The sequence below is a fragment of the Ictidomys tridecemlineatus genome, chromosome 14 (genome assembly GCF_052094955.1).
Source record: "Ictidomys tridecemlineatus isolate mIctTri1 chromosome 14, mIctTri1.hap1, whole genome shotgun sequence".
NCBI classification, from domain to species: domain Eukaryota; kingdom Metazoa; phylum Chordata; class Mammalia; order Rodentia; family Sciuridae; genus Ictidomys; species Ictidomys tridecemlineatus.
Genome location: NC_135490.1, coordinates 33,753,798 through 33,781,338, shown reverse-complemented (window position 1 = coordinate 33,781,338; position 27,541 = coordinate 33,753,798). Strand labels below are relative to the sequence as shown.

General features: G+C 40.1%; 1 protein-coding gene across 11 annotated transcripts in view; it reads left to right on the top strand.

The window, feature by feature from the left end:
• Positions 1-27,541, top strand: part of Irf2 (interferon regulatory factor 2) — an 86,527-nt gene that overhangs the window by 29,712 nt on the left and 29,274 nt on the right. For 10 of the 11 annotated variants that reach the window (XM_005329225.5, XM_021729065.3, XM_078031029.1 and 7 more), the window contains 4 exons: positions 13,872-13,967; positions 23,638-23,737; positions 24,400-24,576; positions 24,886-24,932. In XM_005329225.5, the coding sequence (XP_005329282.2) occupies positions 13,881-13,967; positions 23,638-23,737; positions 24,400-24,576; positions 24,886-24,932 (411 nt within the window). In that variant the 5' untranslated portion in view covers positions 13,872-13,880. Of the gene's footprint in view, positions 1-10,396; positions 10,584-13,871; positions 13,968-23,637; positions 23,738-24,399; positions 24,577-24,885; positions 24,933-27,541 lie in introns of those variants that run through there. The other variant, XM_040294316.2, reaches the window with a different exon arrangement.

Below are 27,541 nucleotides of genomic sequence, written 5' to 3'. Positions count from 1 at the left end.
CCCTTGTTGGACTGTGCAGGTAAAGAATAAGTCCATTATTGGAGGTGTCTGCTGCATAGAGCTGGTCTGTACTTCCTGAGGGCCTGCTGGTACACAGTATAAGACTCTCTGGTCTGATGTATTAACATATGTAGCAACATTAACACAGGTTAAAGTACATAAAAATGAAATGGAGACTGTAAGGGGATGTAAGATAACATGTTAAATAACTGTTCTAGGTAGTGTGCTTTATGAATTCAAGGGAAAGGGGACTGTACATATCTTGAGTTGGCCAGAATGGGCAATTTTTTTAGTCACCTGTTTCACTGCTGGGACTAAGAGGACCCAACCAGAACAATTATAGAAAAGGAAAAGTTTTATTTAGGGGCTCACTGTTTCAGAGGTCTTAGTCCATAGAAGGCTGGCTCCATTCCTTGGGGCTTGAAGTGAGGCTTAACATCATGGCAGGGGAGTATGGCTGACAGAAGCAGTTCACATGATGATCAGAAAGCAGAGACTCTACTTGCCAGATACAAATATATACTCCAAAGCCACGCCCCAATTCCTACCTCCTCCAGCCACACCCTACCACTTCAGTTACCACTCAGTTAATCCCTATCATGGGATTAAACTGCTGAATTGTATTAAGACTCCTACAACTCAATTGTTTCTCCTCTAAACCTCTTGCATTGTTTCACCTGTGAGCTTTTGGGGTATACCACATATAAACCGTAACAGGCATTGTAGAAGAAATGGCCTTTGAACAATCTTCAGAGGGATGGTTAGACATTTCCTGTCTGGATCTTTCTCCTGAGCTCTAGCCTCACATATCTAATTGTTTATCTGGTGTCTCTTTTTGGATATCTCCAAGATCTAAAACCTACTAGGCCTGAAAGCAATCTCAGTGTCTCCCCTGTTAAGCCTTCATTACCTCCTGCAAAGAGACCTTCTACCTAGTCTAAAAAGAGAAGAAAGGAGGTCACAGACGTCCAGATAAGTTTGAAGAGGAAGGAGAGTTGAAAATTCAGAACGAAGAGCCTCAAGGCTTCTTTCTTTCTTTCTTTCTTTCTTTCTTTCTTTCTTTCTTTCTTTCTTTCTTTCTTTCTTTCTTTCTTTCTTTCTTTCTTTCTTTCTTTCTTTTCTTTTCTTTCTTTCTTTCTTTCTTCTTTTTTCGTGAAATTAGAGCCAAGATTGATTGTTGTGATTGATGAAGGTGGAAGTGAGTCAGGGAGTGCGGAGATGGAAGGATCTGAAATTGCTTCTGTGGAGAATGGGAATGGGAGCTGAGGAGGGACAAGCAAGGAGATCTACAGAGACTTTGAAAACCTCGATGAGGTGGTAGATCATAAATCTGTCATGAGATTATTTGGCCTATTATGAGCTTTTGCAGCATAATTAATAAAAGAAGAAGGAGATGATGAGACCCATTTGGGTGAAGCGCTAGAGCTATGTTGGGAGGCAGTTTGGGCCAGAGAGCAATGTTCTAGGAGAGGGGACAAAGTCAGGTCCTAAGACACAGAAAGGCAAGTTGGGGAGGTGGCACTTTTTGGGCAGTGATGTAGCATTCTAGGAGCGCAGAGGTAAGCAAAGGGTATGGAAGAGTATAGGAAGGGCCTTGGAAGGCCATGGTAAGAAGCCAGGGCTTTTCCCTAAGACCACCAGATGGAAAACCTTGAAAGGCTTCTAAGCATGTGAGTTAATGGCACAAATTTGTGTCTGAGATTTCCAAGCAGAACGTGGACGTAGACTGCAGGCAGAAGGGTTGAATAAAGAGATGGTGTGGCAAGCAGCACAGGTGAGCAGGGAGGTGCCTGAGACCACTGGGAGGATGGAGAGAGGTTGTGGGCAATCGGGACAGCAGGGTGGAAGGCAGGCTGCACTGCTTAGTGACCAAAGAAGCAACAGGTGAGAGGGCCAGGGAAATGGGTGAATGTCAAGAAAAGTCCAGAAAGAGGTCTGCTGCTTTCCCATCAGTGTACTTCAACCAGATGTCCTAAATTTGCTTAGAGAACTGCCCTAAGCTTGCTGAGGCCTCTCAGGAATGCATACGTCAGCACGGACACGGCATGTTGCATATATTTTCAAGGCTTTCTCTTAACTCCTGTTCTCATTCGGCTGCACCGAGAACTGTTTTCTGGAATGACCACTGGGTCAATCATGTGGTATGGGTCAACCACCATACCAAGAACCAGAGATAGATTGGTGTTTTCTGAGCACACAGTGCCCTAAGTCAGTTTTTCTGCCTGTTTATGGTTGTGATGAAGCAGTGCATGTTCTTACCGGAGGCTAATTCACACCACATTAGGTATGGTCAGAGGCAAGGTAATTTTTGTAAAGTGGTTACGGACTGTCTTCCAAAAGGATGCACACGCAAAAAACTCTCCTAAGAAGAAATTTTTGATAGCATGGCAAATATGCAAAATTATGATCTGAATGATTCTCAGCATGTGAAATTTGTTTTGAGGTAAAGCCATTTAAGAATTTTAATTTCATATGAATTTATTTTGAAATTCACCACTGGCTTCCCCCATTTCCCATGGCTCAGTGGGAAATGCTTGTTAAACATTGAGATCTGGAAGCCCGCTGTGCCGATGGGCACTGAATGGCAGTGATCCCACACTTAGTGGCTTGTCAGAATTATTCTAGGATATTCCTGTTCTTTAACCCTGGAGATTCTTATTAGGGTGGGGCAGGGGATTTTTTTTTTAAGTTCTCCAGGTAATAGTATTGCATAGCACTTTTTAAAATTATCTACACATGACATTACAATGATCTTGGCAATTCATACATTTGTATCATTGGGGTATAATTTCTCATTTTTCTAATTATACAGATTGCAGAATCACACTGGTCATAGTCACCTATATACATACATCAATCATAATGTCTGTTCTATTCTGCTGCCCTTCCTATACCCCTAGGGAGGAGTAGGGGGGAATAGGAAGGGCAGCATAGCACTTTTGAGATACCATCATAACTGGGGGTTATAATGTATTTTGGGTAGCCATCTGCAGCAATCCTGTCACATCATTCATCTTAAAAAATCCACCTATTAGAATTCATGATTCAATTGCTTAAAACCTTGGTGGGGGGAAAAAGACTGGGCTGGAGATTCAAATTCAATGAATCTCTGACATGTATCTTTTAAAAGTTCAATAAAATCCAATAAATGCACAAAATCAGGATTATTTCAATGATGTAATGAATATGATAGAGCTGATTTCCACTGCTCATTAGCCCTCCTGAAGTTTAACAAAAGTTTAAAAAATCATTTTATATTGGTGCAGATAATATGTCTACTAAGGGGCATTCCCCTTGCCTCCCTCCCCCTGTGTGGGGAACTCTGTTCAGGTGTTAAAATATCTTTTTGATTTCGTGACTGGCAGTGGTGGTTGACTTCATCCTCTAGGGTTCCACCAGGGTATGTATGTAGAGTGTTATATACAAATCAAATTATTAAGTGTAGCCAAATAGGAAGGTTTCGTACCTCCTTCCTAATATAGGGGGTCATATTGTCTTAGCTCTGAACATGATATTCTCACGTCAAGCAAATGCTATAGGTTTCTCTCATACATATTATTTCTACTTCCCAGTAGACAGTATGGTACAAAGGGTAGTTTTGCTTCTCCTTTTCTTCCTGTGTCCTGTTCTGCTTTCCATTTTCTACTGTTACCATCTTCTGCCTGCCACATACGTATACACACACACACACACACACACACACACACACACACCCTGTACACACACATATACCTGTACACTCATCCCTGGGAGGCAGTTCAACTTAGTGTGATGCTTTTAAAACTCTTTTGACCACAGTCTGAGTGTGATGTGATATAATATAAAACTGTTTCATAAAACAATGCTTACTCTGTGCTATTCTCATATTTTCTATTCTATATTCCAGTACATTAAACTTAGAAGTGTTGTTTCTAATCCAGTAATGCTTTATCTTAATCCAATAAACTGATTTCATGACACTCTAATGGGTTGTTACCAGAGGTTTGAAAAACACTGGTTTCTGGGCATACCCGTCGGAGGCAGGCAGACTGGATTTGAGTTTTAACTTTGCCATTTAATAGAGGTTGAACTTGCTAAGTAGCTTCATTTCCTCATCTGCAAAACGGAGATAAGACACTATAGCTCAAGTAGTTTGTTAGAAGGTAAATGAAATAATGCGTGAGAAGTCCTTGGCTTAGCATCTGGCTCCTTGTAAGCACTGGAGTGAAAGTTGTAGTGGAAAAAAATGATGATGATGATTTTTAGTATTCATCTGCAGCTTTGTCTTGGTTCATATATTTTGCAAGGAAATTCTTATTTTTGCTGTGAAGGTACATAATATTCAGTATGAGGAGTGTAGAGTATCACCTAAGAAGAGCTTGTATTTTCGGAAGGATTATTGTGTGTTCTGGAAAACTTACAATGAAAAATTGCTGTTGTATTCCTGTAAGTACATTGTTTCGTGTGTTTGTGCACATGTGTGTGATGGGGAAGGAGTCCCCTGAACATTTTCATAGACACCATCCTGAACCAGAACGGTGATTTCTGCCTTATCTCCTCACCTCTCTCACCCTGTATAGAGTGCTGGCTGGTCGATCATGTGGAAACAGTGAAGTCACTCTGAAGTTTTTTGTAGCTTAGGTAGACAAGCTCAGACTTTGGCTGGGTATTTGAAATCCTCCAGGAAGACCTGGGTTCAAGTCCTGGCTTTTTATTTTGAGGTTTTAGGTAACTTATACATCCTTTTTTTTTTCTTTATTGTTGTTTCTTATTTCTTCTTTTTATTATTCTTTGGGGTGGGTTACCCTTTTAGCTATACTTTTCTAGCTCTCTGAAGTGGAAATAATAGTATTTAACTGATGAAGGCTGTAGTGTAGGTTAGAGAGGATTAATGTAAAACACCCAGTACTTGCTTCTCACATGCTAGGTGGCTCTTCTGAAGCTCCTCCCAGGTTGGTGCCTGAATCAGTTGGTTTGCGCACATCAGTAAACACATCTCTCAGCCCTGCTTTGGACACTGATCCCACCCTTTTACCTTGTTTAGCTTGCCAGCAGCCCTCTCTCTGTGTAGGAACTCCTCCCTGTCCAATAGACTCTTCTTCCTTTTGCCATAAAGCTTTCCCTTACAAACTGATTTAATAATGATTTATACATTCCTTATGAACTAGTTAACTTAGTTGGCAATTAATCATGTATTCCTTCTGAACTCTATTGTGTGATTTTATTACCATAATTGTACTATCATTAGTTAGCTTTATGTGATTTATGTCTCCTATCCCCAGCTAACTTCATAGTTCCCTGAGGGTAGTGATCACATCTTAAACATCTTTGAATCCTCCACAGCACGTAGGAACATTGTTACTGGGTGACTGGATCCTGAGACACCACTTGTCCTAAGACAGGAGTGTCCACTGGAGAATGTTTAAAGGATGAAAATAGATTCGAGTTAGATTTTGTTGGGAGGCAACATTTCTGGAGGTTGATAAGAGGAGTGGGCACACGGCTGTGTAGGAATGAGTGTGAGATGACAAGGACCATGCAGCCACCACAGAACTGCTGCAGGACAGTGCTGGGCTCAGCTTCTGCAATATAGACTCAGACTTAAGCCCTCTATTACTTATTTCCCATCCCTTTTCCTTCTTTGCCCAATTTTCATCCACCTGCTGACTCTTACTATGAACTGATGAACTGCGGCTCTGTAGGCAGATCATTCTCCAACCTGAAGAAAACCTCGGCTTTTCTCTCAGTGAAAAGGCCTTGAAGGAAATATTCTCTGGACATAAAATGGCCAGTTATTTTCTCTCATTGCTTTAAAGACTCCTTTCCATTGCTTTATATCTTTCATTGTTTCTGTTATGTAGTCACTGAAAGGCTCATGAATTTGGGGTGTTTTGAGTTTGTTTTGTCTTTGTGTTTTGAAGGTAATGATTTCCAGGATCCCCTTTTCCTGGCTGGGTTCTGATCTGTAATTTTTGTCCCCTTGTCACCTGCATATGTTAAAAGCTATGCTCAGCTTCAGGAGTCAGCAGATGCCTCGGGCCTAAAGAGCCTCCCCAGACATCAGGCTTACCTTTCTGCATTTCTTTTACTCCTAGGTCTTACCCTTCTAATTTCTGTACTACCTTGTTAGCTTTCTGATGCTTTTAAGCAGATTTTAACAAATATATTTAGTTCATGCATCTCAGTTATTCAACGTGGGAGTCAGGGCTGCATCACTTACCTTGCCATTACTAGAAGCAGTGCCCACATCCCCACCAAGGATTCTATCACCTGAAATCCAGCAGGGATGTTCATACATCTCTAGGACAGAGAAATAACATGATTAAAGTGGTACTTCAGGAAGATGAATGTGTCAGAGGTATGCGGGACAGAGAGGGGTTGGGAGAAACTCAGTAGAACAATGAAGAGGCCGTTCGAACAGAGGGCCTCCTAAAGTAAGATTGTATTAGTCAGGGTTCTCTAGAGGAACGAATTCCATAGGAAGTACAATTATAAAAAGGGGACTTATTAGGTTGATTTACACGACCCGAAGCTGGATAGTCCACAATGGCGGTCTGCAGGCTGGAGAGCTGCAAGAACCAGTCGCTGCACAGTCCAAGAGGCTGAAGCCCCAGAACAAGAGGGATAAACGGTGCCAAGTAGTTGGAGACCAAAGGCTTCTAGATAATCAATCACTGGCAGAGTCCACTTTGGAAGAGTGGAGAAGCCAGAGTCTGGTATTCTCAGAGGACCGCAGCAACAATCAAGAATCCATTCAAGAAGAATTGAGCTTGCATTTGCTGCTGTTTCCTTGTTCTAAGAAATTTTATTCCATCCAAGCCATCCTATTGGACGGTATTTCCCAACTGTCTCCATTTCAGTTGGCTATCCCACATGCCAATCATTCCTAGGCACACCCTAATTGACACACCCATAACCCTCTTAATCTCCTGTATCCTTTTAATCCAATCAGATTGACAATTCAAATTGACCATTATGAAGATGAAAGCAAAATAGAGGATGAGTCTGGGTTTTTTACATTGGATGGGCCAAAATGAGTCTTGGCTCCCAGACTTACTAGCAGATTACTTTTCAGCACTTCCCCAAGCTATCCCCCTTGTCTGTCCTAAGGATAATCAAGTCCCTATCTCCTGGTATTGAAAAAGTTAACAGAGCTCATATAAAACCTTAGTTTTAGTACCTGGCACATAGATAATGATCAATAAATAGTAGCCATTGTATTACTATTCCATGATCCAAGTCTCAGGTACATAGATGAAAATTCAAAATAGCTGTTAATGTCAGTGATCAGGACCGTGACATTGTCAACCTCATGGAAGACCATTCATGCTATATGAATCATAGTGAGTATCTTGCATGCCTTTATGCAGCAGCCCTAGCATCAGTGACATTCATCATAAGTAGGTTTTGCTTCCTGAAGTTCATTTAACCCTGGGTCAACTGTGGTCTGAAAATATTAAAAGGAAAATTCCAGAAGTAAGCCATTCATAAGTTTTAAATTGCACATTCTTTGGAATAGGATGATAAAATCTCTTACCTTGATGCTCCATCCTGCATGGGATGTAGACCATTTCTTTGTCCTGTGTATCCCAGTGGTATATCCACTCATTAGTCACTTAATCTCAGATGTCAGATTAGTTGTCATAGTATTGTAGTGCTTATGTTCAAGTGACCCTTATTTTACTTAAAATAGCCCCAAAGGTAAGAATAGTGATGCTGGCTATTTGGATGCTCAGGAGAAGCCACCAGTTTCTTTAATTGAAAAGATGAAAGCTCATCATAGACATGTATAAAACGAAAAACCACAACATACACAGGATTTGATATTATTAGTGGTTTCAAGCATCTGGTGGGAGTATTGGAATGTAAATGCCATGGAAAAGCAGAGCTCTCAGGTACCCACAATGAGCTGAACTGATTTACAGATGGGTGTCATGGTTTTGAAGTTGAGCCCGACCCTAGATCTCAAAGGTACAATGATAGCTGATTGCACAAAATGCCTTTTGTCAGGCCCAGTGGTAGATATTTTAACTTTTTTTATTTCCTTTGAAGCAGAGGTTACTCACATTTTAGGTTCACACAATATAAAATCAGCATTTGACTCTTAACCCAGTGTATAAGAATAGAAGTTCAACACAACAACAACAAAGAATCAGATTATGAGGCTTCATATTACAAAAGCATTCATATAATCATAGATAACCTTGGAATTCATCTCTCTGAAGTATGTCTCTCTTCTAGACGATCAAAGAGTGGACCAGAAAGATGGAGTGACAAGCCCAAGGACACACACCAGCCACAGTAGTCAGGACTAGAACACAAAGTCCTGCTATCTGTGTACTTTGATTCTCTTAGGCAAAAAGTAGCTCCTCGGTGTCTTCTCCACTTAGCTCCTGTCTTCCCCAACTCAATTCAGGTTTCACGAGGCCTGGGTATTTCTGTAAGAGAAGACTTACAGAAATAAGAACAGTGGTGTGTCACCCTGCATTTCAGTAATAAAAACTAAAAAATATATGCCAAGTAGGCATCTTTGCTTTTTAGTACTCAGCCCAGCCTTTTAATCTCTAGAAACAGATTTTGCTTTTAGTGACCACTAAACAATCAAGTTGTGGTAGTAGGCTTAAGGTAGAATTCCCCTTCTACTTTCCTTCTTAGAAAGCCACAAAGTTATATGCTCATCCTCTGATAAATATCCAATGGAAAACTTTCTGTTCTGTTTAATGCAGCAAGACCACTAGTAATTTATTACATGTCCAGTGTGTGGGAAATGGGACTGGGTATACAATTAAGTGAAAAAGAGGATATGTCTTCATGTCAATGGGTTAGCTTTTCATTGTGCATCTCTGGGGATGTCCTAGCTATTTAAAAAAAAAATGAAATAAGTGAAGTTCTTTCTAAGGATTTCCCCTACTTTGATTAAATACTCGCTCTGTTTACTTTTCTTAAAAAAAGTCCACTTAAAATTAATAGCAGTCATGATTTAAGAGTTTTAAAATTTGGGTCAACCAGCAATCCCTCTTGCTAGGCATTGGTCTTGAGCACTCTTTTTGGGATGGGATTGTCCAATTTTTTTCCTGGGGACTCAGGACATTGTTTATATTCAGGGGTCACAGTAAAGTGTGCACACTGTGACTTCTTATAAGGTTGACCCTCTGGTAGGGCTGGAGGTGGAGGGGACTTTATTTGGCTCTTTGTGTGTTAACAGCCATGACGATGATGATTAACAAAAATGTGATCTTCATATACATTGTGCAATTGGAGAATTTTAACATTTTTCATAGGTGATTTCACAATCACCTATGTTGAAACTGCTGAACAGTTTCATCAGTGTTTCTGTTGTAGCTGTTAGCACATAGGGCATATCTGTCAGGATGTAAGGTTAAATGACTCTTCAAGAAAAAGAGAAGAATAAACCCCAGATACTTTCTCCTTCAAGTCTAGTGTATACTTCAATACACATTTTGGGTAAAATGTGGAACGATACACATAAAAATAAATTTTATTAAAACTATTAATTTCTGGACATGTTTGATTTCCATATGTCTTAGTCCATTTTCTGTGGCTATAACAAAATACTGAGGTTGGGACTTGGTGAAGAAAAGGGGTTTATTTAGCTCACAGTTCTGAAGGTTCAGGGGTATAGCTCCAGCATCTGGTTGACTCTGTTGATGACACCAGGTCTGATGACAGCACAACGGCAGGAGTGTGTTTAGAAGAGGAATTCAGGGGAGCTGCCAGGCTCACTTTAACAACCTGTTCCAACAGGAACTAATCTAATCCTATAGGACCCGACCCACTCCCAGAGCATTAATCCATTCATGAGGGTGGAGTCACCTGGCCTAATTCCCTTTCTTAAAGGGTATGCCACCTCAATACCACCACACTGAGGACCAAGCTTCCAGCATATGAGCCTCTGGGGAACAAACCACAGCTTTGTAGTATTTTGGCTAAGGAAGACATTTATTTTGAGTTTTGGCTGGCTGTTAGAAAGGCATGCCATATAAATATTGATGGCCCAACATATATATGGTGCAGTAAAATATGACAGACCAATGGAGAAGATCTGTCAGCCAGAATGACGACTTGGTAGGAAGTCACAAAATATTCAAGAAATTCATGTGTAAATATTAAAGAGACTCTAGATCCTCACTTCTTAGAATGTGGTCCAGGGACCTGGGAGCTTGTTAGAAGTGTAGAATCACAGGTCAACTAGAATACCGAATTGAGATTCCTACCTATATTAAAGTTTATGAAGTGCTGGTCTAGATTTCATAATCAACCACTAACAAGACTGACCATATCTTTCATTTCCTTAAATCCTGAAGTTTCTTCTTCAGTTCTGGGATGTTGAACAAAGTCCTAGGTTTTGTTTTTCCAGGACTTGGAAAGTCAGTCGTGTCTCAAGCATCTGTCCTGTTGCTGGACACCTCCCTGAAGGCCTTTGCATTATCTCTGCCTGTGTTGGTGTCTTAGAGACAACAGAAAACTACACTGTCAGAGTTCTGGAGGCTAAAAGTCTAAAATCAAGATGTCAACAGGGCCTTGTTACCCCTGAAGGCTGGGGGAGGATCCGTCCTTCTTTCTTCAGCTTGTAGAAGATCCAGGTATTCCTTGGCTGGTCATGGAGTCGCTCCAATCTCTGCTTCTTCCTTTACGTAGCTATCTGCCCTCTGTGTCTTCACATGACATTCTTTGTATGTCTGTGTCTTCAATACCCTTTTCTTATAAGGACATCAGGACACTGTTACCCTCTGCTCACAACATTTTCATCAGCCATTCAGGATATAACCTTGTTTTATGTATTTTCTGTTTAAACACAACTTAGTTAATGTACCTTGTTGATTGATTAATATTGAATTCACAGCCACTGTATGTAGCACTATAACTCATGCCCAAGTGAAGCTCATCTCATTACATGTATTTTCTCCAGAAGGAACATGACAGCCTTGTTTTGCTTAGGAGCAATACACAGTACTTGAGTACCGCTCTTAGAGGCCATTTTAAATGGTAAAATGACCAACAAAAAACACAAGACTGTGGAAAATGTCACACTAAATAGACCATGAAAAGGACATTTGTTTCCAGTAGGAGAGCAGAAACAGGAAGGTAAAATGTGTCTTGTTCAAAATCAGCTGGGACTGTGCATATCAGGTGAATTGTGTCCACCCCCGCCCCCTTTGCATGTGTATGCAACAACCACAAAACACCATAAGTATTGATTTTGTGGTAACCAATAGATTTTAGTAAGTAGGCAAATTCACATTTACAGAATTTGGAAATAATGTAGATATCTGTATCTTCCCTCACAGGCTGTAGTTTTAGTTACAGAAGCCTTTTTGAAATATCTCAGGTGATCATTTTTTTTTTCAACATGAGTTATTTATTTTTTAAAAAAGAGAGAGATGGGAAGAAATATAATATTATTATGACTATGAACTGGAATCAGGGCTATTTGCGCATGCCTCTTGTATTTCCACATTACTGAGGGTAGGCACAATGGCACCACTTATGCATGTTATGTTGGCTCCTCAGAAGAACTGGAGGCTGTTGCTGTCTCGTAGGACTACTATAGCTGCCCCCCACTCCTCCTCTTCCTTCTTCCCCCACTCTGTGTCTTAAGATCTTCTCCTAAGGAAGGATCTGACTGGTTTAGTGGATTCCAATTCATGGGACAGAGCCCTAGATCCACTCAGACCACTGTCCCTTGGTATAATCTTCTATGTATACCTTTGCCCAACACTCTCAGAGCTCTTCTGTAACTCCTTACCATCTTGTGTGTAAGACTCTTCATGAAACTCTTCTTGAAACTCAGTCTATCACCTGTTAGACTGAGTTTCAAGATGGCGGGGATTGTCTTATCTTTTCTAGTTCCTGGAACTTCATTCTCAATCCGTGATCTTTGAATGAGTATATGAATGAATGGAATAACTTGGAATCCATGAAGAGCAGCTGTACTGGGAACTCCCTGTAGCCATTTCATGTCTTTTATAATGTTTCAAAGGTTCCTGTTACTGTTTCCAAGAATGGAGACTTGGATCCTGCAGATGTTGAGGGGATGGGACCCAACCATCAATGGCAGCCCTGACGGGGCTGAACTTCAGAATTGGTCCAGTCCTTATATTGAACATTTCCTGTGTAGAAGGCAGCATTTAGGCTTTGTAGGGTTATAAAAAGAATATATAAGAAGTGAACTCCTATTCCCAAAGAGTTTACAATTTGCTTAGGTAGAGAGGGTACACACAGCTGAAAAGTTTATAGGTCAGGTAAGAGATAAGATTAAAGACTTGACTTAGAACAGCTACCCTAAAGCAATGTTTGATTTTCAAATGAGTGGTGCAAGATCTGTGTGTATTGTGGGAGTTGGAGGAGGAGGAGGATTCCTTTGGGCTGGAGTGGTCTGGGAAGGCCTTGTGGAGAAGGAGAGTGGACTCTGGGTCTTGGAGTATTGCTGAGGATTGGCGAGGCCAGGGAAAGAGGAGCAGAGTGCTTGGGATGAGCAAGGAGCAGAAGGTGTCTGCAACATGCTTGGATTAGAAATGTGAGAGGGGTACAAGGAAAAGGCAGGTAGCCTCTACTAGTAAAGGTGAGGCCCTTCATGGTGCACTTCATGACGCTTGCACTCTGGCACTGGTCGGGGTAGGGCAAGCTGGGAAAGAGATATTGATCACCTCATTCCACATTCAACTGGATATAATTTTAAGAACTCATTTTAAGGAGAGAAATGAGTTCCACAAACAAGAGACAGTTAAGGGTTGAAAAGAGGGCTGGGGTATAGCTCAGTTGGTAGAGTGCTTGCCTTGCATGCACAAGGCCCTGGGTTCAATCCCTAGCACCAACACCAAAAAAAAAAAAAAAAAGGGGGGGGGGTTGAAAAGGGAATTATAATGTCACATTGTTCACAATGTCCTATAGTGTAGAGACTTGAATTAGCATCAACTTTGCTTTCAGATCTTAGATTAAATACAAATTCAGACAAAAATAGGGTGAAGAAGGGTAAACTGTGTGGAAGATGCTTTATTAGTGATTCCACTCAGCTATATTTTGATGGATGAGGGAAAGTTTTCGAAAGGAATTTGGAAGGAGTGGGGAGAGGCATTGTGTGGGCTGATGAGGAAAGATGTTCAGACCAGGGAGTGATTTGCAAAAGGAAAGTTAAGTTGGAGGAAAAGGGGATGCTTTCAGGTCAGAGGAGAGGACTGTACTGAGGACAAATGCTTCAGGAAGCAAGTAAGAGATTACATCAGAGTAAGAGCAGAGTTGAAGCCAGGATAAATGCTGGTGATCTCTGAAAACAGAAATGGCTGGTAGTGAAAAACCTTGGGGGTAACCAAATTAATTGATTTCCTTTAGAACTCTCAAGTTCCAGTATTTGGAATTCAAGGCATTTCTATAGCCCATATCCCCAAAAGGAACCAATTGGTTGTCATAACTCTTTATAACAAAACTATTTTATTCTGGCATCCTTGGATTTTGGAAGGATAAATACTCTAAAGTATTGTAAAATACTGGTCCTCAGAATGCCTGGTATGTTGAAGGTTTCTTCTACAAACATAGCCAGAGTAGGAGGGGGTAAAATAACATGAAGCAGTCACTGAGGGGGGGGGTCTGAATCTCCTGGCTAGCTGGGTGTCTACAAGACCAGGCCTACCATGTCCATAGGTCCCTTCAACTGAAAGCCCACTCAGAGAATGGCAGGAACTGGGCCATTCCACCACCCCCACCAAGACAGGATGAACAGGATAGATAAGTAGGGGCAGGTGGCCAGAAGGCAGTACCCCTGAATACACTCACCTAGAGCCCCAACCCTGAGGAAGGGGGGTGGAACAAGCAGGGATGATACAGACAAGACAGTAACAGAAATACCTAATGTTATCTTTCTTTTGCTTTTGCAGAAAGGTACCATGCCAGTGGAAAGGATGCGGATGCGCCCATGGCTGGAAGAACAGATAAATTCAAACACAATACCAGGGCTAAAGTGGCTTAATAAGGTAAGTGTGTGCATATGCTTGTGCATGTGAGAGATTGAGATTGAGAGGTCCTGGCTGAGAACATGCTCCCATGGACCACCCAAAGTAAAAATTGTTATTTGTTTTCAAAATCTCAGACTCAATTCATTACAAAAACCAACCAACTAACTATGGTCATAGAACATCAAGTTATCATATCAAAAAAGTTTTTATCATTAGCTCAGAAAGTTACCTCAATCCTGAGTTCTCAGTGGCAGCTCACCTTGGGATTCTGGATACCTTTATGGGAAGCTCCCTGCTATGGTTTTCTTTAGTGACTGTTTAGCCAGCTTTTTCCATCACTGTGACCAGAAGTTCTGATAAGAACAATACAGAGGAGGAAAAGTTTATTTGGGGGCTCATGGTTTCAGAAGTCTCAGTCCATAGATGGCAGACTTCATTGTTTTGGTCTGAGATTGAGGCAGAACATCATGGCAGAAGGGCAGAGGAAGGCCCCTTGGGACCTGGAAAATAGGAAGTAGAATGAGAGAGAGGGACAGAGACCTCTGCTTACCAGGGACATAAGATAAACCCTAAAGGCATGCCCGCAATGACCTAACTTCTGCAGCCATCTCTTATTTGCTTCCTCTGCATTGGTCCAATCCTTATACTGAACATTTCCTGTGTAGAAGGCAGCCTACCTGCCTACAACCACCACCAAGTCAATCCATATCAGTGGATTAATTCACTGATGAGGTTAAGGCTCTCATTTCACCTCTGAACTGCTGGGAGCCATCTGTGAACTGTGCATGAACCAAATGGGCATGGAAGCCATTGGGTAGGAAAGCCTGGTATCTGGGAACTCCCAGTGGCAGTCCTGCTGATTTGAGACCACCCAGTACACGTGCTATCCTACCTAGCTCTGTCAGAGTCCTAAGAGCACTGGAGCCACATAGCCACACAGCCTCTCAGAGATGAGTGTGGCTTGCCAAAATGCCAATCAACCTGTTGACTACAAGACACCGTGAAGCAAGATTCCACCTGCTGAAACCTTATCCCTGACTTTGATGTACTCTCCCTTAAATAAAGGACTGGAGCCATTTTCTAGTTGTTTGGTTCTAACTCCTATGTGGACTAGAGGACCTATCAGGAACTCCTCTTTTTTGAACCTAATTTCTGGCTTTGTCTCTTATTTCTTTACTAAATATTTCAAACTTCCTCCAGTTGGCTCATCACCATCTGAGCAGGAAACTGCCCTGGTAGGGTGTTGGCCGCCCCTTGGTACTGAACTTCCACGCATAGTCTCACGCACGAGCTTTTGAGGGAGACTCATATCTAACTCATAACAGTGCCCTTGCCCTTTTCTTTAGTCTCTAGAGTTCTTTCTTGCTTCTCCTATCTTTCTAGGATGAAAGGACATGGAAATGCTGCCATTTTATATTGGGAATGGAGCATACTGATTTTTTCCCCGAATGCTCTCAATGTAAAGAACCTTCATTTTTGTCTTTTAAAAATACTCATTTTTATCTTTACACGAAACCTTGTTGGTATTCCCACCTGTCTTAAAAAAGAAATTGCTTATCATTTACAACTCCCTCAACGCACACATGTACACACAAATACTCCCTTATTTTGTTAACCTCAGAACTATCAGTCTAATCAATCTTAGCTATTGGGGGTGCATCAGGAAGAGATAATGCATGCAAAAATAACAAATATCTAAAAATATGTAGTTATAATTTAGAAAAGTGACTCGATGTAATATGTCATGCCTGTTTTAAGGAGGCCCAAGGGATAAGTTTCTCTCCTGCTACCAGGAACAATTGCAATTCTTCTGAGCAAATGTCTTTTTCCTAGTCACCATCCCCCAACCCTTTTCTTTTTTAATCTTAAGGACATGATGAATAATTTAGCTGGTCAGGCTTTATCTTTGTTCCAGGTGCAAGAGCTTAGAGCCAGATTGCAGATTGTGTCCTGCTTCTAACAAGGGAAGAAGGTGCTGCAGCAATTTTTCTTTTCTTTAATATCACTCCTGGCTTCATTTTATCTTTTTAGATATCTCAAACCTTTTTTTTTTTTGTTCTTTTTCCCTTGTTCATTTATTTTGAACTCAATGTTCCTGTATTTGAATACGGCAAGTGAGTCCTTTCTGAAACAAGGTGCTCGTTTTGTGTGTTTACTGGGGCACCTTGAGGCCTCAGACAATATATTTTTCTATGCTTGTTCTACCTATTGTGTTTTTAGATTTAGATACATAATTTTCCTTTTCCAAAGAAACAAATAAGAAACCAGGTTGTTTCTTCTACAGCTCAGTTAGCAGCGGTATATGAAGGTAGAAGGAAAGGGAGTTGGAGACACATAGGGTAACAAATAAAAAGAGCAAAAGCTAACATTTGTCAAGTGCCCCATTCCCAGGTACTCTTCTAAGCAGGGCATATGTGTTAATTCACATGATCCCCACTGTGGAAGGCATGGGGAGGGTAAGTAGGATTCTATTTTGAATAACAAGAAAACATTGTCTTGATTTAGTGTAAGATTGAGGTAGATGTTCCTGAATTTGAAGAAAGTTGTCCGTTTTCTCTTTTTCTTATTCTAAAACGTGCCTCTGTATGTGGAGAACATGCAATGCCACCAGGCCTCCTGTGTCAAGTAGGCACTTGATAGGCTGTATTTGGTCGTGCTCTACAGGAAGTTGAATGATGCCCCCACCCCAGGGTATGTCCCCATCTAACCTCCAGAACCTGCAGCCTTATTTGGAAAAAGGGTGTTTGCAGATGCAGCAAAGATCATCCTGGATTCTCTGGCTGGGCCCTAAGTCCCATGACAGTTGCCTTTATAGGACGCACTCATGCACACACACGCATACACACATACACAGGAGAACCTATGTGAAGACACTGAGACTGGCATGACACAGCCACAAGCCAAAGAACTCCTGGAGCCACCAGAACCTGAAGGAGGCAAAGATTCTTCCCTAGAGTTTTTGAAAGGAATACAGGCCTGCTGACACCCTGATTTCAGATTTCTGGCTTCCCAGAACTGGGATAGAATGTTTCTGTTACTATAAGCTGTCCTGTTAGAGTCTTTTGTTATAGCCTTAGGAAATCAAGGCACCCTCCAAGGATCGTCCTCTGCAGGACTGTCCATGGAGGCCTCTCTTTTTCCATCCACTTTGTCCATGTTTTTCTGATCTAGAACCAAAAGGCAAATGGATATCTTTTTGCATAACTGAACACTTAGTTCCTCACAGATGGTCCTTCTCTGCTGGTCTTCATTCATTTGCTCTTGGCGAGAGAGTTCTCTTTCTGAGTAGGAGTGGGGAAGGGGACTTCTTTGCCATCTTGTGGGCTCTTCTGCTAGAGCTGTACATGACCCCAGCTGGTGGAAGGGCTGCTGACCACTGCTGCCCCTCAGGACAGTGCTGGCACAGTATGGCCTGGTGTTCCCTATCAGGTAGGGGTCCCACTGGGACCTAGCCACAGCAGGCATGTGGCTGTGTTTGTGCCCACAGGCAGTGCCATCATGGTCACTGCAGACCTTGGATGGGGTCAGGGTATCAGCTCTCCAAAGCTACATTCCCATGGGCATTTAAAATTTATTTTTAAAATTTGTTCTAATTAAGTACACATGACAGTAGAATGCACTTTGACACATCATACATAAATGGAGTATAATTTCTCTTTCTTCTGGTTGTACATGATGTAGAATCACACCAGTTGTGTGATCATATATGTACATAGGGTAATAATGTCAAATTCATTCTACTATCCTTCCTACTCCCATACCCCTTCTCTCCCTGCACTTTCCTCTACCCAATCCAAAGTACCTCTGTTCTTCCCAACTCTCCGCCCTTATTGTGAATTAGCATCTGCATATCAGAGAAAACATTTGGCCTTTGTTTTTGGGATTGGCTTATTCTGCCTAGCATATTCTCCAACTCCATCCATTTATTAGCAAATACCATAATTTCATTCTTCTTTAAAGCTGAATAATATTCCATTGTGCAATACACCACATTTTCTTTATCCATTCATCTATTGAAGGGCACTTATGTTGGTTCCATAGTTTAGCTATTGTGAGGTGAGCTGCTATAAACATTAATACATTAATGTGGCTGCGTCACTGTAGTATGCTGATTTTTTTTATAGGTTTCTTGTTGATTTAGACTTGTTGGGATTCATCTGTCCACATAAATACTTCATCCAGAGCCTAATATTTTCTTTCCATTCACAAGCATCCCTGCCCAAGAATCCCTGTTTTTAGTTTGAGTAGTTCAATCTCTTTCTCACTAAGACTGCAGGGACTAAGAAAGCAGATGCTGCCCCTGGGTCTTTGATTTACTTATGCCTTAGTTAGTGTTGCAGTCCACTTTGTGTTGCTGTAACAAAATACCTGAGCTTGGGTAACTTATCAAGTGTATTTGGCTTACAGTATATTATAGCTAGAATGTCCAATCAGCAGGGTGCCCATGTCCTGGCGAGGGCTTCCTTAACTGCTTTATAACATGGCAGAGAAGTAGAAGGGGCCAAGTGTGTAAACAAGGAAGAAAGACATCTAGAAGGACCCTGACTTGCTCTTACAATTGCCACTCTTAAGGGGGGAACTATTCCACTTTTAACAGATCTGATCCTCTCCTGTGAGACGGCAGTGGTGCATTCAGTAGTCCTCTTTAACTAATTATCCACTATTAGACTCCATCTCTTAAAGGTTCTACCACCTCAATACCTCCACACTGGGGACCAAGGAAACTTTGGAGGATGCTCTCTAACCACATCCAAGTCATAGCCGTTGAATTCAGAATGTGTCCTATTTATGGTGCAATCTCCAGGCTCAGAAGCCCCACAAACAGTGCATGGCGGTCTTGTCATAACTGTCCAGGCCTCCCGCCTGCTGAGCAGGAGGCACTCCGTAAGCATTGTTCTGTGACTGCATGGATGCAGGCTGTGTTCTCGAGGAGGGGCAACGTTGGTGGCTGTGTTTTTGTTCTGTTAGGATTATCAGACTTATCAATAGCGAGTTAGCCATTGTCACAGGATTATCAGAGTTATCAATAGTGGGTTGGCCATTGTCACATCTCTCTCTTCAGTGAAGCCTTTCCAACTCAGTACATTCTTAGTAAAAAACGAACAGGTGATTAATTACTGGCTAAATTTGTTTCCATTTCCTCCTCCTAATAAATTTGAAGGAGGGAAGAAATGGATTAGGTCATTTGAATTCCTTCAAAGGAGCAGGAAGTTTATCAAAGCAGTATTATATGTGGCTTATGAATGGGGCTGGGGCTTGAACAACTTCTTTTTATTATGAGTAGGTTTGGATAGTTTAATGATTAAGATGAATAGAATAGCAAATTCCCATATGCTCACATCTTAGCTCTATTAATTTTTGTTGTGTTTTTGTGTGTGCATGCATGTGCATGCGTGTATGTGTGTGTTTGTGTGTTGTGTGTGTGTGTGTTATTATAAAACCACTCTCTGACAATGTATGTTTGTAAGATTTAAGGACATATCAACAATGCTGTTATCAATTAGATAAAGTTAATAATTTTCAATGTCATCATTATCCCATTCATATTCAAATGGCTTTTGTTTTCCCAGAATATCTTTTTACAGCTCATGCACCTGATTCATTCAATCAGACTCTTAAAGAAAGCTCACAGGTTGTGTTTGGTTTTATGACTTGAAGCCTCTTCTGATGGTGAACAGCATCCTGTGTTCTTTTTGTTTTCCTTCTTGCCCTTGACTGTTGAAAGGGTCTAGGGTAGTTCTGGAATTGTCCAATTTTGTGGTGTCTCTGGGTCATTTATTTAGGAAGCAGGAGGCAGACACTGCCAGGCTCATTGTTTCCCATCCTGGTTATTGATGTTCTTAGTGCATGAGGGACATCCCCTGGAATGCAGGCATTGAGGCCACTGCCCAGGCACAGAGACCATTCGGCAGTGCCAGACTTTCCCTTTTCTCTTCTTGAAAACAGGCTTGTGTTTGTGTCAACATTAGGCTGTCTTTGCCCCAAGTAAGAAGGCCAAAACAAAACAAAAAAGCAAACTGATCAGAATATCTTAAAAATATTGGAAGAAAGAAGAGAGAGATAACTGGACTAGTTTCTGCAGGAGCCAAAGTGTGTGTTCTGCACTGTGCAAGAGAATCACAGATGCTTTTCAGAGCTCAGGCAGTGCTTGTGTCTTCTGCCCTCTGATGGGCTGGTCACGGAGTCTACAAAGACACATAGCAGCACTGTTACTGTCCCTCAGAATACAGGGATCTATGATTCGAACATTTACTCAGTAGAATCTCTTTTGATTTAAAAATGAATCTCACCTTTTACCTTTCAACATGGTCTTTTTAAAAACGGTATCTGTGATATGCTTATTTTAGTAGTTTCTTCTTTATTTTTTTGCAATAATTTTTTTAAAAAACCCATGTAAATAGTCAAAAGTTACATGGAAGTTTTTTTTTTTTTTTTTTAAATCTACCATTTTAACTATTTTAAGTGTGCAGTTCAGTGAGAATAAGTACATTCATGCTCTTGTGCAAACCATCCTCATGTAGTTCCAGAACTTTTTTCCTGTCAAAAGGAAACACTGTACCCTGTAAACCCTCAGAGCCTATTTCTTCCTCTCTTAGCTCAGGGCAACCACTAAGCTACTTTTCTGTCTATAAAAACTTTGCCTTCTCTGGATATTTCGTATAAATGGAATCATTCAATATTTGTCCTTTGGATCTAGCTTCTTTTAGCACAACGTTTGAAAATTCATCCTTAACTGGGCATGGTGGCACAGCCTGTAATCCCAGGGTCACAGGAGGCTGAGGCAGAAGGATCGAGAGTTCAAAGCCAGCCTCAGCAAAAGTGAGGTGCTAAACAACTCAGAGAGACCCTGTCTCTAAATAAAATACATAATAGAGCTGGGGATGTGGCTCAGTGGTGAGTGCCACTGAGTTTAATCCACGGCACCAAAAAAAAAAAAAAAAAAAAGAAAGTTCATCCTTGTGGTAGCATTTTTAATTCCTTTTTGTGGCTGAATATGCAATATTTTGTGTATACATTCATCAGCCGATGGAAAGGTGAGTTGTTTGCATCTTGAGGCTTTTGTGAGTAGAGCTACCGTGTACATTTATATATCAGGTTTTTGTTTGGACACCTGTTGCAATCTTAGGGTATGTAACCAGGGGTAGAATTACTAGATCAACTGGTAATTGTGTTTTACCTTTTTGAGGAATGGCTAAGCTGTTTTTTCAAAGTGGCTGCACTATTTTATATTCCTTCCAGCAGCATAGAAGAGTTCTAGTTTCTCTGCATCCTCATCAACACTTTTTATTTTTTATTTTTTGCTTTTTGTCATTGTAAATTTTTAAAATTCCAGCCATTCTGGTAGGTGTGAGGTATTTGTTGCTTTGATTTGCAGTTCCTTAATGACTTAATGAGGTTCAGCATCTTTTCATGTGCTGTTTATTTGTTTATTGAGAGAGGTATATTTGGGTCTTTTGCCAATTTCAAGAAGAGCCATTGTGGATTATTTATTTATTTATTTATCTATCTGTCTATCTATCTATCTATTTATTTATTCGCAGTGCTGGGGATTGAACTCAGTGCTGCATGCATGCTAGGCAAGTGCTGTACCACTGAGCCACACCTCCTGCCCCTCCTTGGTGGATATTGCAGGGTTTGGTAGCTGTTTTTTTTTTTTTTTAATTATTTTATTCTAATTTGTTACCTATGACAGCAGGATGTATTACAATTCATATTACACAGAAAGAACACAATTTTTCATATCTCTGGTTGTATACAAAGTATATTCACACCGTTCATGTCTTCATACATGTACTTTGGATAATGATGGCCATCTCATTCCACCATCATTTCTAACCCCATGCCCCCTCCCTTCCCCTCCTATCCCTTTTATTTGATTTCATGATTTTTACATGGTTTCTGTGAGACTAGATTTGATTGTGTGTGTGTGTGTGTGTGTGTGTGTGTGTGTGTGTGTGTGCCTGTGCACAAATGCTTATAAGGATCTGCCTTACCTTTGTGCCTTGCAAGGTAGACTTTACAGCGTGTCATTTCAGAACTCTCTTGGTCTACCAGAAAAAGTACAACAGCAAACTTTTTAGGATCTGTGTCTTTCAGCAGAAAATTTTAGATTGTGTGTGTGTGTGCATTTCAGGAAAATTATTTCATTGGAAATCAGTTCTTTTTCATTTATATTCATGTTCATGTGAACATAAAAAAAAAAGCTGCATTGAAGGATTTTGTTTTCAGATTTTCATGTACAGTAACAAGCAAAAAAAGAACACCACTTTTCTTTGCACTTTGGCCTACCTGAGATGAGACTCTGCAATGGCTGCAAATGACACAGAATGAATAATGAAGAGTTTATGAAAAGGTCTCTCACTTTCAGTTCTTCTTTATTAACTGACTTTTAAAAATATGGTAGAATTTTCCCTTGTAACAGTTTTTGGGAAACTCTCCAACATTCTGAAATATTTTCAGCTTAGTGAAGAGGTACTGAGTCCCTGTAGGGACCGCTGGGACACTTTCTGGATTTCACCATGTAAGACCAAAGTGGTGGAAAATCCCTTTCCTTCCCAGTGCGTGCACCTTGAACTTAGCAGTAATCAGGATTGCCTGAGAGCTCTTTAAAAAGTGCAGTTCCTGGGCCCTACTCTTCAAGAATCCAGGTCTGTCACAGGACAGGGAATCCTCTAACTCCAGGAGATAATATGTAGTGTGAATTTGGAATCACTTGACCTTGGTTTAGAACATAGACATTTTTAATCATAAGTTCCTTGATTTAATAATTTGATTCTGTTTCTCAACTGAAAAATGAAAATTATATACTTAGTTTGGTAGCTAGTAACTGTGAGATGTAAAACTGAGCCTGTGGACATGGGTAGACAAATGTACAGTGCTTCGGGGACCTTTGTCTTTCTGGCTGGACCAGGGTGCACCACACGCAGTTTCACTGTGAATATGACTTTGTTTCTGAAGCTTTAGTTTCTAATCATGTGTTTGCCTGAGTTGTTTTATTAAGCAGTTTGGGGTTATCTCTGATTGTAAGAAAGAGAGAGAGAATCTGACAGGATTGTACTCAGGAACTTTTTACCAGAAACTTTATGAGTGTCCTCTCATAGGCTCTTACATTTTTGTTTGTATTTCTTGCTATTTCATGCAGGGCTATAGACCTCTAGGGATTAGAACAAGAGACAAAATTCTCTATTTTTGTCAAACACACAAGCAGATGGAGATATTTGGTTTCTGTGACAGTGACCTCAGATACACTCAACTTCCCTTTAGCAGCCTAAAGGGTGTGTGTTATTTTTAGCTTACCTAAGGCAGCTGGAGTTACTGTTTACTAAATGATGAGAAGAAACTGTAAGGATATGCATTAGAAGTTTCAGTTGGTGACCAGTTATCTATGGTACTGTTAAAAAAAAAAAAAAGACAGGCACAAATTGTAGGACTCTTTGGCACATCCACATCTTCCCTTTGACCCTGGAATACATTCCTACTCTTCCAGGCTCCAGGAGATTCTCACTGTCCTCCAGGGTAGACTGTCAAGATTTGGGACCCTTTGGGGAAGTGGATTTGCTTGTACCATAGACACTCAGCAACTCAGTGGTACTTAGTGGGAAATCTTATTAGCTAGAACTTAAGAACCCTTCGTCATGTTTAGCCAAACCCCATGACTGCAGTTCTTTTTTACCTTCATTAACTCCAGGAAAAGAAGATTTTCCAGATCCCCTGGATGCATGCGGCTAGACATGGGTGGGATGTGGAAAAAGACGCACCACTATTTAGAAACTGGGCCATCCACACAGGTAATCAACCCCCTGTATTGTGTAGTGTCAGGTGCTATCGTTCGTTTTCATTACAGATATAATGTATCCTGACTTATGGTCACATCACAGAGAAGTGGTGTTCCACCCATCCTCCAGGACCTCCGTCTTTAAATGGCCCCCAATGTAGTATTCTGATAAATTCCCCAGTGTTACCAGGGCAATATTCATTCATTTGTTCTGGAGCTATAAACTTGGGTTGAATTTGTTTTCCCTAAAGGTAGTCAGGCATATATTTATTCATTACAAAATTCAAGTAGGGAGCTATTTACAGGGATGAAATTTTTACTCAGTGTTTGAAAATCACAAATTATTTCTGCCTGTTGGGCTTTCACCCTTGCGTAGAGTTCACATTGATTCTCCATTCTACCAGTTGATTTTTTTCTCTCAAGCAATTTGGTAGAAACCATCCCTGCTTGTCTCAGTTTGCCCCAAAGTGTCTAGGTTTTAAAAATAAAATTCTAACATCCTAAGAACCTTTCCCTTCAGTCCCAGACAAAACAGAATGGCTGGTTACTGTGGGCAAAGGCTCTAATGAAAAGGTCTCTCTGTAGTACCTGGTCAGCAAGACTTTGTTTCCAGAACTTTTTTACTCTGTGTCTAATTTTTCCTTTTGTTCCCCCTGCCTCTGGCTATTTTGTTAGGAAAGCATCAGCCAGGAATAGATAAACCTGATCCCAAAACATGGAAGGCGAATTTTCGATGTGCCATGAATTCTTTGCCTGATATCGAAGAAGTTAAGGATAAAAGTATAAAGAAAGGAAACAATGCCTTCAGAGTATACCGGATGTTGCCCTTATCTGAACGACCTTCTAAGAAAGGTATAGATATTTACTGACTAAAATAACAATCGCTCAATACATACCACGATGCCTTTGTGATTTCTTTTATTTCTACAACCATGGTTGCTACAAGGGCAGAGTACCTGTTAATGCCGTAGGTGATGATTCTGCCCTTACCTCACTTGGAAAAATGTCTTTCAAGGCACCAAAGGCATAAAAGATTCATTTGAATTTTGATCATGTGTAGATTAAAGTAACAAGTTCACTGAGAGTTTTCGAATTCAATGCAGGGGAAATGTTTCTCTCTCTGTCCACAAATTAATCCCAAACTATTGTTTGTTGCCACAGGAAAGAAACCAAAGACAGAAAAAGAAGACAGAGTTAAGCACATCAAGGTAATCTTCGGTTGTTCAGAGAGAGAGCCAAAATTGGGCCCACATTAATGATTCATGTTCTGTTTCATACAAACAAATAATATGATCTCTGTGGAGTGTTCAGTCTCTCAGGTGCTTTATGTGTCTCCTCTTTGGCATGTACTCACTTGCAGACACAGGAAAACATATTCCCCACTTAATCCAATATCACTGAGAAATTTATGAATGAAGTTACAAATTGACGCTGTGCTCGACAGTCCAAAGCCTGCATCTGGTCATTACAACTGTTGTCTGCCAGTTAGTTCCAACTGCGCTCTAGTAGCCAGCTTACATTTTATATTATTATGAAATTTATTTTCAGGCTATTAAAGATATTTTAATGTATCTTAAATATCATGTACTTCTATTAAAATGTATTAACTATATTTTACATATATTCCATCATAGGCCATTAGGAGGGGATGCAGTGCTGAGCTCAAGCACTCTGTTGGTGTAGTTCTCATGGTTGCTTTCTTCTCCACTGTAGAACTATCTCTCATGACTTTCAAGGGTTTTCAGTAGGGTTGTGTGTATGTGCAAGAGCTTTTCAGTAGGCTGTCTGATGTGTTTGAGGATCTTTGTGCATGAATTGTATAGCCCTTGTTAAACAGTGAGAAAAGAGCCAATATCCCATGCACAGCTGGGGAACAGCTTCTGTGGATAAGAAAGAGCAGATGGTACAGTCACAGACCCATAGGCCACCTGAGAGACCATCAAGTTCACGGGCTTCTATTTGCAGAGGAAGAAACCGAGGTGCAAAAGTTGACTGGCGTATGTCCAAGATTGTGTGGTCATAACTATTCTGATTTGTAATCTAGAAGCACTGTTGAAAAAAAGACCCATACTGTCCAGACAGCATGATGTTTAAAAACAAGCCGGTAAATTGAGATCATCAGAAGAAAAGTGCAATATAATTTATTTCAGATATATAATGAAGCTTGTGGGAGGGTCATATCCCTTGTTATCCATGGAGGATTGACTTTAGGATGCCCGCTTAAAACCCATAGATGCTCAAGTGCCTTATATAAAGTAGTATGGTATTTGCATAGAATCAATGTATATCCTCCAGTTCACTTTAAATCATCTCTAGATTACTTATGATACCTAACAAAATATAAAGGCTATGTAAGTAGCTGTCTATTGTCCAGGGGGTAGTGACAAAGTAAAAAACTTGTGTGTGTTCAGTGCAGACACAATTGCTTTTTCTAGTATGTTCAGTCTGCAGTTGAATCCATAGATGCAGAACATGTTGATACAAAGTTAGATTTTGAAAAACCTGGAAAAACTTTTCAAGTTTTGGAGAGATTTACCTCTGCAATGGAAAATAAATACTGTAGACATAGTATTTTAGCAGGGGTACTTCTAGTTGCATTTTTGATATTTTTAGTTACTGGCTCATTTATAATGTAGCACAATATTAAGAACTAATTTACTTAAGTTTTTATTGTGGAAATATTTTATACACATAGAAAGGAGACAAATGGAGTAAACTTCACTGCAGAGACGATCACCCTAATATCAACATTAATCAGCTTCTTGCCAATTTTGTTTCATTAGTATTTTCTAATGACTTCTGACTTTCAACATAAAATCATAGGTATTCAACTTATTTTGACTTACAAAAACAATTTCTTATGGTTTAGTTCAATATTTGGAAGCAAATTCCAAACACTATGTTATTTCTTCCACAAATATTTCACTTTGTATATTTGAAAGATAAATGCTCTTTAAAATACCATAGTATCAGTATTTTACATGAAAACATTAATAGTAATTAATTGATATCATCAAATATTCAGCCAGTGTTTAGATTTCCAGTTGTCTCAAATATTATTGTACCTTTTATTCAATTTGTTTACCTGAATTAAGATCCATAAAAGACTCACATGTGATTTTTTTTATGTCTCAAGTTTTTTTTTAATCTATAGGTGTTTCCTACATCACTTTTTAAAAAAATTATTTTTTCTTGCAATTGTGAAAAACTAGTTGTTAGCCATCTCTCACGACAGTGTGGTTTTTTTTAAAGTCTTGCAGTTTGATTATTTTATTAAATGTATTTTTTCCATAAATATGTGATTTTGAAAAATTTGATAGAATCTTAAGTGTGAATGTATCATATTTACTCTTTTCACAGCATCTAGCTTACTGCCTGGCATGGAGCAAATAATCAATACATTTTTTGACAACTTAATGGATGCATAAACATTTTTGAATAAATAGATGCATAAATAAATATGTGGTGAAGTGAGGGATTTTATATTAGGATGCAGATTTAATTTCACAACTGCAGGTAGGAGAGAAATAAGAATGGAGTAACATGTTTATTTTAACCCATTTTGTATAAATCTACCCACTATTTTCCATTGAATGTCAGATGCCAATGATTATAAGACGTATAAGAAATATATTATTTTACGTATTTCTCAGAAAAATCAGCTTCCAATGAAGCAATGACACACAATTATTATAAGGCACCTCTGTTTCAGGGGTGTGGAAATGTGAAGAAATGTGCTTCCTAGAATTGATGACATGAGGCGTTCTCATAAGTAAGGGATCCTTGCCTTGACATTACCCTTGAAGTGACTTCCACA